This window comes from Salvelinus namaycush, chromosome 41 (assembly GCF_016432855.1).
Source record: "Salvelinus namaycush isolate Seneca chromosome 41, SaNama_1.0, whole genome shotgun sequence".
In the NCBI taxonomy this organism is placed as follows: domain Eukaryota; kingdom Metazoa; phylum Chordata; class Actinopteri; order Salmoniformes; family Salmonidae; genus Salvelinus; species Salvelinus namaycush.
This window is the reverse complement of record NC_052347.1, coordinates 14682693-14694092: the sequence shown is the minus strand read 5'-3', so window position 1 is coordinate 14694092 and position 11400 is coordinate 14682693. Positions and strand designations below refer to the sequence as shown.

Sequence of the window (11400 nt, the reverse complement as noted above, 5' to 3'; positions counted from 1 at the left end):
TTTTCTTCCACCCAAGCCTTAAACACCTGAATAATCAAGAAGGGTAGACCACTGTCTCTTAATGATGATGTCCTAAGTCTAGATTGAAGATTATAATTAGTATTGGCAAGCATTTCACTGTAAAGTCTACACCAGTTGTGTTCAGCGCATGTGATGAGTACAATTTGATTTCGTTTTGTGGCTTGAGCTGGAGAAAAATTGTGTATACTGTGGCTCTAGGAACAGTTGGCCACACATTTAAAGGTATATTTAATAGGCCTCAGTCCCAGTTTATGCTAGCTACATCGTTTGTTTATATAGTGTTTATACAAGGCAGAAACATTGTTTCCTTGCTAAAAAATATATAGAATGCCAGTTTCAACAAGGCAACTTTGTAACAGCTGACCCTGTTTTTCCAAATCCAAACCACCCATTAGCTGCTGTTTCTACCTGTTAAGATGCCAAAATAGAACATGTTTTCAGTATCCTAATTTAGTTTTAGTTTTGTGTTTTCTGATTGTTTCAATGCATGCACTCAACAAACTTTGGAGAAAGGACAATATTTCTGAACTGGTTGTGATTTAGTTTTTGTTGTTTTAATTATCTCAGTTTTCTTACTTCTCTTTTAAACAATGTAGTTGCCCCTTTAAACATCCTAAGGTCAACATCTGCATAGTGTTCACATGTATAACATGTAAATGTTGTAGCTACATAAAAATATCAAATAAACAATTTATTTGGGAAATATTGAGTCATTGTTCTTTTCTTAATCAGCATACTGATGATTTGAAGTTGTATTGGATTTACTTTTATCTGTTAAGACATTACATACATGTTTTTTAGTATATTTAGTTTATTTAGGACTAGATTCAATTAGATCAAGTGTTAATAAGTGTTAGCAGACACCTGCATAGCTGATATTTTGGTGTAACTGCTGAGTTGGAGCTGTCAAATCGGTGAGCAGCTGCTCTTGATCATTGTCAATAAACCACACTCGCCCAACTCCTGTTAGATGTTCAGAATGAGAAAGTGTAGGCTATGCAGAATGAGAAATAATGACGCTCAAAATGAAAATCATTAAACTAAATAATTTGGATTAGGATTCGGATAATCGAGATGTAGATTACATTTCACATTCCATGTTCAAACTTGTAAACAAGGCCGCATGGGAATTCTCTTCATGTGACTCCATGCAGCCAATGGCAATGTCCTCTTTAGAAATAATGGCAGGAGCCGCTGGTGGATTTGAGAGCTCTAATGCAGTTCCACCTCCGACACCACCAAAACAAAAGCTATGCGGATGTCGGCTAAAGCAGATCTGATTGAATAGAGCCCTTAGTATGTTAAGTTTAGTTTTCTCTGTGAGAAGCAAGTTCATTTAAATTTATATTGGATTTTGTTAATATAGATACAACATTTCAATGTTGTTAAAACACAAAGTAACCAAAAACCTGATCGAATTTGCATATTCATACTGATTTTGCAGCTAATTTGCATGTGAACGTATGAGCTTGTCCCGATTTACAGCAAATTGGCCAAAGATTTGTCACAAAAGCCTGTTTTTTTCAGTAAGGGAAGCCGCAGTGAAGCAGGTGGAACGCTTCAAGTTCCTCGGCGTACACATCACTGACGATCTGAAATGTTCCACCCACACATCATTAAACTACAGCGCCTCTTCAACCTCAGGAGGCTGAAGAAATTTGGTTCGTCATCTAAAACTCTCACAAACTTCTACAGATGTACAATTGAGAGCATCCTGTCGGGCTGTATCACCGCCTGGTACAGCAACTGCACCACCCACAATCTCAGGGATCTCCAGAGGGTGGTGTGGTCTGCCAAACACATCACCATGGCAAACTACCTGCCCTCCAGGACATCTACAGCACCCGATGTCACAGGAAGGCCAAAAAGATCATCAAGGACATCAACCACCCAAGCCGCTGCCTGTTCACCCCACTATCATCCAGAAGGCGAGGTCAGTACAGGTGCATCTGTGACCGAGAGACTGAAAAACAGCTTCTATCTCAAGGTCATCAGACTGTTAAATAGCCATCACTAGGCAGATTCCACCCGATTACGTAACCCTGCACCTTAGAGGCTGCTGCCCTTGAAATCACTGGCCACTTTAATAATGGAACACTTCACTTTAATGTTTACGTATTTTTGCTTTACTCATCTCATATGTATGTACTGTATTTTATTTATGCCACTCCGACATTGCTCGTCCTAGAATTTATATATTACTTCATTCCATTATTTTACTTTTAGGTTTGTGTATATTTTGTGTATTGTGTATTATTGTAAATGGTTAGATATTATTGCACTGATGGAGCTAGAAACACAAGCATTTCGCTAAACCCGCAATAACATCTGCTAAACATGTGTATGTGACCAATACAATTTGATTTGATTTGATTGTAAAGCTGTACAGGTCAGTTTTTGTGATTCTCCAGGTTTATTAACTATTGGTTAAGACTCAGTCAGTGTCTGACCATGAACACCTGTTGAAAGAAATCACATATGTTGTCAAAGTGGCAGCAGCGGACATGGAAGAAACATGGTATGTGTTGAAGCTGAACTGGTGGGAGATGCTCTTGTCTTGTTAGACATTGTTTAAGAGCGTTGGGCCAGTAACCGAAAGTTCGCTGATTTGAATTCCTGAGCCAACTGTGTGAAAAATCTGTCAATATGCCCTTGAGCTAGGCACTTAACCCAAATTGCTCCTGTAAGTCGCTGGATAAGAGATTTTTCACCCAGTCGGCTCAGGAATTCAAATCAGCGAACTTTTGGTTACTGGCCCAACGCTCTTAACCGCTAGGCTACCTGCTTTTCATTGAGACGGTCAACATGGAGCTCATTGTCTCAAAGGTATGAAACATGGTTTGGAGCTTTAGAGTATATTGTGCATACATATATTTATGTCTATGCTCATCATTTAATATCATATCAAACTTGCATAAACTAGTAACTATATAAACTAAATTCATCATTCCATGAGTGTATTTGGCTTTATTTTATTAAGAAGGTTAATATCGCCCCCTCCTGGTAGATACATAAAACTCCTACTGTTTAATGGGTGGGTGCTGGTTTGTATCACTGTGGAGGCGAGCACAATAATACACAGCTGTGTCCTCAGTCTGCAGACTCTGTCCTTTTAAAAACAATGTGTTGCTGGAAATGGCACCAGTGATGCTGAACTTGTTTTTAAGTTCATATTTAAAAGTTATGCTTCATTATTGATACAGTACATCCAATCCACTCCCGTGTTTTCCCTACAGGCTGTCAAATCCAATTTGTACTGGAGCTAGTAACAGCGTATGAAACCTTACATGAGATGGTCAGTAGTTGACTTGGCTGGTCAGTAATAGAGGCTGGCTACAGCAATAGAGATGGAGGAAACATGGTTAGTGTTGAAGGTGAACTGGTGGGTTTTGCTCTTCTCTACTCTCCAGGACTCAGAGGGACATACTAATAGATAGTTGTTTTATAGGGAGAGGTAGAGGAGGTGAAAGGAAGAGAGGGGATAGGTGAAATTAGCATTGGACCAGAGGTTTGGTTTTCATTGATGGAGGGGAAAGGGGAGAGGGGTTATACTGTAGAGGCCGGCATACTGAAGCTCTTATCATGTTATCTCAATTAGAGGGTCCACAGATTGTAACTTGTGAGGTTGGAACTTGTGATTATATATTATATTATGGAGAAGATTGGAGCTATACTGTATATTGAGCATAGATATTATCTCTAATACCCTTTCAAAGATAACCATGTAGTATAAACTAAATTAATCATTCCATGGATGGGATTTTACTTGTTAAGAAGTGTAATATCTGTGTTGTTATTTGTGTCACACTGCTTTGCTTTATCTTGGCCAAGTCGCAGTTGTAAATGAGAACTGTTCTCAACTGGCCTACCTGGTTAAATAAAGGTGAAATAAATAAATACATGTTTTTTTAAATATCACACCTCTTAATTGATACATGTAACTCCAACTGTTTAAGGAATGAGTGAGTTTTTGTACATGTTTGGCCCTGGTTTGTATCACTGTGAGTCTCGGGAACAATAATACACAGCTGTGTCTTCAGTCTGAAGGTTCTGCCCTGTTAGAGTCACTATCTTGTTAGAGGAGTCTAAAGTGAGGCTGAACTTGTTTTTCAGTGAATCCTTGTAGATTGTGTTTCCAGTATATATTTGCCCAATCCACTCCAGTGTTTTCCCTGCAGGCTGTCGGATCCAAGCTGTCCAATAGCTAGTAACAGAATATGAGACCTTACAGGAGATGGTCAGTGATTGACCTGGCTGGACAGTCATAGAGGCTGGCTGAGTGAGTTCTTCACAGTGAACACCTGTGGGAAGAGAAGTAAGGAAGAGATAATTACAAGCTCCAAATAGTGTCAAATCATATCAGTCTAATTACGTTTTCATTAATGTATTATTTCCCCCAGATTCAAAGACTCACAGGATGCAGCTGCCAGCAGCAGCATCAGAGTTTCAGAGAACATGGTTTGTGTTGAAGCTGAACTGGTTGGAGATGCACTTCTCTACTCCAGGATTTAGAGGGACGTACCATGGGTCACACAATGAGAGACTGCTTATATAATGGAGAGAGTGAGAGGAGTCTAGCGACAAGTGATATTTGCATAAGATAGTGAAACAGGGAGAAAGTAACTGCCAATGTTAGTGAAAAATGGTGGGGGTTAGAAAAGGCCTCAATTATGTGACACACATGACATGGATAGTTTATTGCATTGTTGGTAATCCTAATATGTTGAAAAAATGTATTAAAATTATGATCATTGTTAAAATGTATTTCCATGGTTGTGCTTGTGAACATTGTCATTAAACAACAATCTGAGGGTATTTATGCTGCTTGTGCTGAATGGAGAAGTATTTTTTGAACAGCTCTCTCACCACTCTCTCTGAATATGTATACCGGGCACAGTAATACACTGCTGTGTCCTCACTCTTCAGGCTGTTCATCTGTAGGTACAGCTTACTGCTGGAGTCATCTCTGGAGATGGTAAATCTACCCTGGACTGACTGGGAATAGAATGGACTCGATGGACTGACTGGGAATAGAATGGACTCGAACCACCAGTGTGTATAAAGGCAACAAAGTCCAAATTCCATCCAAGCCGCATGGTATCTACTGAATGTGAACCCAGAATATGTACAGGTCAGTTTGTGGGATTCTCCAGGCTTTTTAACCACTGGTCCAGACTCAGTTAGTGTCTGACCCTGAAAACCTGTGGAAATAGAAAGTAGAGATCATGTTGAATTAAATAAAACCTGATTGACTTATTACTTTGATGAACATTGTTATTATCCTCACCTGTTAGATAGTGTCATGACGTCGGCCTGTGGGTAAGGTTTATGACCCCCCCAATAAATACCTTTCTCCCTTCCCTCTCTCTTGACTCTACAGAGGGACTCTTGAATAGCCTTTGTTAAACATAGAGAGTCTGGGAACATCAAACAAGTGTAGGGAAAGGAACCATATTTCGGTACTAGAACCAGTTGAAAATATGCGTTGGTACTTAATGAATATGATGTCAGTTCGGTTGTCATCTGAGACATTATGACGGATGACAGGATGACCTAAACTGTATCTGGGAAAGTCTACACATTATAGTTATCAGATTCACATGGAATTGTTGTGCAATTCAAATGTTTAAATTTAAAATTATTTGTGAAAAGATGAAATGTAATTTTAGCTTCCAAATGAGAGATTTGGGTTTTCATAAGGTTAGGGCTTTGCTCAATCAGTGGCCCGCCCCTGTGAAGAGACATGGGTTATAAACTATGAAACACACCCTTCTCCCTCCACTATATAAGCCCTTGACGAAAATGTAACCTCCTGTTCCAAGGACGATAGGACGACGGTCCATACGTTGAAAAGGACTAACATGTCAACTACAGAACTAAGCCAACCTCAGTGTGAGCTTTGGTTGTGAATGGTATAAACTTTGAACTCTTACTCACTAAAGAAGTGAAACATCCTAGCCGTTGAGATAGCAACAGCAGCTGTAAACGTGGGCTAGGAAAGGACGGAAATAGTATCCCTTCTACCACACAACGACGACACTACAACGTATCACGTTCACCACCAGAGACACTCTTCAAAGGACAAAGGACTCTGTCGGGAAACACGGCCTTCCATCTACCACCAACCTACCGAAGCGCAGCTCAGAGTAAATATTTATTGTATTTTCCTTTTCCAAATGGGCGGTAATTTAGAATGCATAAGATTCTGTATTTACGATAGAGTAGCTGCCTACGGCCCGATAGAGACAAGGCTTCTCCCTTTGTTCCTCAAGTCTTCCCGCTCTTTCACTCAAACCCAACCCCCGTTCTTTGTGTAACCAGCTGTCATATCTGTTCCGTCCGCTAGGGACGTTTTCCTTTATGACATAATTTGTAATCAATGTATGATTCATTCTGTGTATATGTAATTCTGTGTGATTAGTTAGGTATTTAGTAAATACATAATTAAACCCAAATTTGTATTACTGATTCAACTTGTTAGCCAGGGTTCGTGAAGATAACCAAGAATTTACAACTTTCAGATGAGACTGAAATAAGGTGACGATTAATATTGACTGCTATTGATGTAAAATATTACTAGGTCTTTAAGAGTTTATTCGGAAGATAACAGCTCTATAATTATTATTTTGTGGTGCCCAGACTTTCTAGTTAATTACATTTACATGATTAGCTCAATCAGGTAATACTAATTACAGAGAAAGGATTTTATAGAATAGCATGTCGTATCACTTAATCCGGCATAGCCAAAGACACGACAATAGACTGTCAGTAAGAATACTCCTGTGGTAGGAAACATGGTGATCTGTTAAGTCCTCTAAAGGTAGTTGAGACAGTCATCTGCAGAAACAGCCTCCAACATAGACATTAATCAAGATGGAGGACTGGGGAGATTTGCATGAGCTCCTCTTCACTGGAAGGACCAATCACAAGAGGCTTTGATATATCCCTACATTGTAACGATTCTTGTCTGGTGAAGGAGAAGAGGACCAAAATGCAGTGTCGTAAGTGTTCGTCATATTTTAATTGAAAACTGAACACTACACAAAATAACAACGAGGAGAAAACGAAACAGTTCTGCAAGGTGAACAGACACTACACAGAAAATATACACCCACAACCAAAATGGGGAAAACAGGCTACCTAAGTATGATTCTCAATCAGAGACAACGATCGACAGCTGCCTCTGATTGAGAACCATGCCAGGCCAAACACAGAAATATAACAACATAGAAAAAGGAACATAGACTACCCACCCCAACTCACGCCCTGACCAACCTAACACAAAGACATAAAAAAGGAACTAAGGTCAGAACGTGACATACATTTTACTTGGAATGAGGTCATCTTGAGATGCTCTGTTATGGAATAAAACAACATTGACCCAGGAACAACTTAAATTGACTTATTACATATGACATTTGAGTATTTCTACAACCTGTTCCTGTGTCATCAAAGTATTTCAGAATGAGACCATCTGAATCCCTCAATATTAATTTTGGTGAATAACAATTTTATTAAGCTATATAATAGAGACGGTATTCTGTTATATCTGTATGTGATTTTATCCTTCGATATGTAATGATAGATAGGTAGGGCATGTTTCAGGTTGTGGATTCTCAATTTATGTTTTGAGGTAGGAGTTTTAGCACGTTAGCACGTAGGGTGCACCAATTCATGTCACCTTGTTAGTCAGTATGTGTTATACCTGTGCTGGTTTCCATCTCATTAGTGGGAAGGTGTTTCACCTGTGCTGGCCCAGGTGATATTTAAGAGTGGCTGGCCCAGTGCTCCAGTTGTCTTGAGAGATGTGGATCTTATCTTTAATTTTGGTATGGGTTTTCTTTTGTGTCCCTCTTCTTGGGCAAATTTAGTGGGCGCTCATGGTGGGTGTCTTTTAGGTTCTAGTTGTTGTTGCTAGTCAACTTTCAGTTGAAAACTGGTAATGTTTTGTATCACTGGGTCTCGGGCATATTAATAAACAGCTGTGTCTTCAGTCTGAAAGTTCTTCCCTTATAGAAACACTGTGTTGCTGGAGGTGTCCACTGTGAAGCTGATTTTGTTCTTTAGTAAGTCTGGTTTCAGTGCCCCCACCACTGCATTTGTATCCCATCCATTCCAATGCTTTTCCTTCAGGCAGTCGAATCCAGTGAATACATTAGCTTGTTTTTGAAATCCTACAGGAGAGGGTGAGTGACACTCCTGGCTTAACAACCATATAACCTGGCTGAGTTAGAACAACATCAAAATGAACACCTGTTTGGAGAAAAAAACATGAAAACCATTCATTAGTATCACTGTGAACATGGAAATGACTGAGTGTATATTTCTTTTCTTTTTTTTTTCACCTTTATTTAACCAGGTAGGCTAGTTGAGAACAAGTTCTCATTTGCAACTGCGACCTGGCCAAGATAAAGCATAGCAGTGTGAACAGACAACAACACAGAGTTACACATGGAGTAAACAATAAACAAGTCAATAACATGGTAGAAAAAAAGAGAATCTATATACAATGTGTGCAAAAGGCATGAGGAGGTAGGCAATAAATCGAATAATTACAATTTAGCAGATTAACACTGGAGTGATAAATCATCAGATGATCATGTGCAAGTAGAGATACTGGTGTGCAAAAGAGCAGAAAAGTAAATAAATAAAAGCAGTATGGGGGTGAGGTAGGTAAATTGGGTGGGCTATATACCGATGGACTATGTACAGCTGCAGCGATCGGTTAGCTGCTCAGATAGCAGATGTTTAAAGTTGTTGAGGGAGATAAAAGTCTCCAACTTCACAGATTTTTGCAATTCGTTCCAGTCGCAGGCAGCAGAGAACTGGAAGGAAAGGCGGCCAAATGAGGTTTTGGCTTTAGGGATGATCAGTGAGATACACCTGCTGGAGCGCGTGCTACGGGTGGGTGTAGCCATCGTGACCAGTGAACTGAGATAAGGCGGCACTTTACCTAGCATAGCCTTGTAGATGACCTGGAGCCAGTGGGTCTGACGACGAACATGTAGCGAGGGCCAGCCGACTAGGGCATACAGGTCGCAGTGGTGGGTCGTATAAGGTGCTTTAGTAACAAAACGGATGGCACTGTGATAAACTGCATCCAGTTTGCTGAGTAGAGTATTGGAAGCTATTTTGTAGATGACATCGCCGAAGTCGAGGATCGGTAGGATAGTCAGTTTTACTAGGGTAAGTTTGGCGGCGTGAGTGAAGGAGGCTTTGTTGCGAAATAGAAAGCCGACTCTAGATTTGATTTTGGATTGGAGATGTTTGATATGAGTCTGGAAGGAGAGTTTGCAGTCTAGCCAGACACCTAGGTACTTATAGATGTCCACATATTCTAGGTCGGAACCGTCCAGGGTGGTGATGCTAGTCGGGCGTGCGGGTGCAGGCAGCGAACGGTTGAAAAGCATGCATTTGGTTTTACTAGCGTTTAAGAGCAGTTGGAGGCCACGGAAGGAGTGTTGTATGGCATTGAAGCTCGTTTGGAGGTTAGATAGCACAGTGTCCAAGGAAGGGCCAGAAGTATACAGAATGTTGTCGTCTGCGTAGAGGTGGATCAGGGAATCGCCCGCAGCAAGAGCAACATCATTGATATATACAGAGAAAAGAGTCGGCCCGAGAATTGAACCCTGTGGTACCCCCATAGAGACTGCCAGAGGACCGGACAACATGCCCTCCGATTTGACACACTGAACTCTGTCTGCAAAGTAGTTGGTGAACCAGGAAAGGCAGTCATTAGAAAAACCGAGGCTACTGAGTCTGCCGATAAGAATATGGTGATTGACAGAGTCGAAAGCCTTGGCCAGGTCGATGAAGACGGCTGCACAGTACTGTCTTTTATCGATGGCGGTTATGATATCGTTTAGTACCTTGAGTGTGGCTGAGGTGCACCCGTGACCGGCTCGGAAACCGGATTGCACAGCGGAGAAGGTACGGTGGGATTCAAGATGGTCAGTGATCTGTTTGTTGACTTGGCTTTCGAAGACCTTAGATAGGCAGGGCAGGATGGATATAGGTCTGTAACAGTTTGGGTCCAGGGTGTCTCCCCCTTTGAAGAGGGGGATGACCGCGGCAGCTTTCCAATCCTTGGGGATCTCAGATGATACGAAGGAGAGGTTGAACAGGCTGGTAATAGGGGGTGCGACAATGGCGGCGGACAGTTTCAGAAATAGGGGTCCAGATTGTCAAGCCCAGCTGATTTGTATGGGTCCAGGTTTTGCAGCTCTTTCAGAACATCTGCTATCTGGATTTGGGTAAAGGAGAAGCTGGGGAGGCTTGGGCGAGTAGCAGCGGGGGGGGCGAAGCTGTTGGCCGAGGTTGGAGTCGCCAGGAGGAAGGCATGGCCAGCCGTAGAGAAATGCTTGTTGAAGTTTTCGATTATCACCGATTTATCGGTGGTGACCGTGTTACCTAGCCTCAGTGCAGTGGGCAGCTGGGAGGAGGTGCTCTTGTTCTCCATGGACTTTACAGTATCCCAGAACTTTTGGGAGTTAGAGCTACAGGATGCAAATTTCTGCTTGAAAAAGCTGGCCTTTGCTTTCCTGACTGACTGCGTGTATTGGTTCCTGACTTCCCTGAACAGTTGCATATCGCGGGGACTCTTCGATGCTATTGCAGTTCGCCACAGGATGTTTTTGTGCTGGTCGAGGGCAGTCAGGTTTGGCGTGAACCAAGGGCTATATCTGTTCTTAGTTCTGCATTTTTTGAACGGAGCATGCTTGTCTAATATGGTGAGGAAGTAACTTTTAAAGAATGACCAGGCATCCTCAACTGACGGGATGAGGTCAATATCCTTCCAGGGTACCCGGGCCAGGTCGATTAGAAAGGCCTGCTCGCAGAAGTGTTTTAGGGAGCGTTTGTCAGTGATGAGGGGTGGTCGTTTGACCGCGGACCCGTAGCGGATACAGGCAATGAGGCAGTGATCGCTGAGATCTTGATTGAAGACAGCAGAGGTGTATTTGGAGGGCAAGTTGGTCAGGATAATGTCTATTAGGGTGCCCATGTTTACGGATTTAGGGTTGTACCTGGTGGGTTCCTTGATGATTTGTGTGAGATTGAGGGCATCTAGCTTAGATTGTAGGACTGCCGGGGTGTTAAGCATATCCCAGTTTAGGTCACCTAACAGAACAAACTCTGAAGCTAGATGGGGGGCGATCAATTCACAGATGGTGTCCAGGGCACAGCTGGGAGCTGAGGGGGGTCGGTAGCAGGCGGCAACAGTGAGAGACTTATTTCTGGAGAGATTAATTTTTAAAATTAGAAGTTCGAACTGTTTGGGCATAGACCTGGAAAGTATGACAGAACTTTGGAGGCTATCTCTGCAATAGATTGCAACTCCTCCCCCTTTGGCAGTTCTATCTTGACGGAAGCTGTTAATAT

At 41.8% G+C, this 11400-nt stretch overlaps 1 gene segment (V, D, J or C); it reads right to left on the bottom strand.

Moving 5' to 3' along the window:
- Positions 1-4017: 4017 nt before the first annotated feature.
- LOC120034388 lies at positions 4018-4534 on the bottom strand. The segment is given in 2 exon segments: positions 4018-4322; positions 4436-4534. Coding segments are annotated over 2 exon segments (348 nt in total).
- Between the last annotated feature and the right edge of the window lie 6866 nt (positions 4535-11400).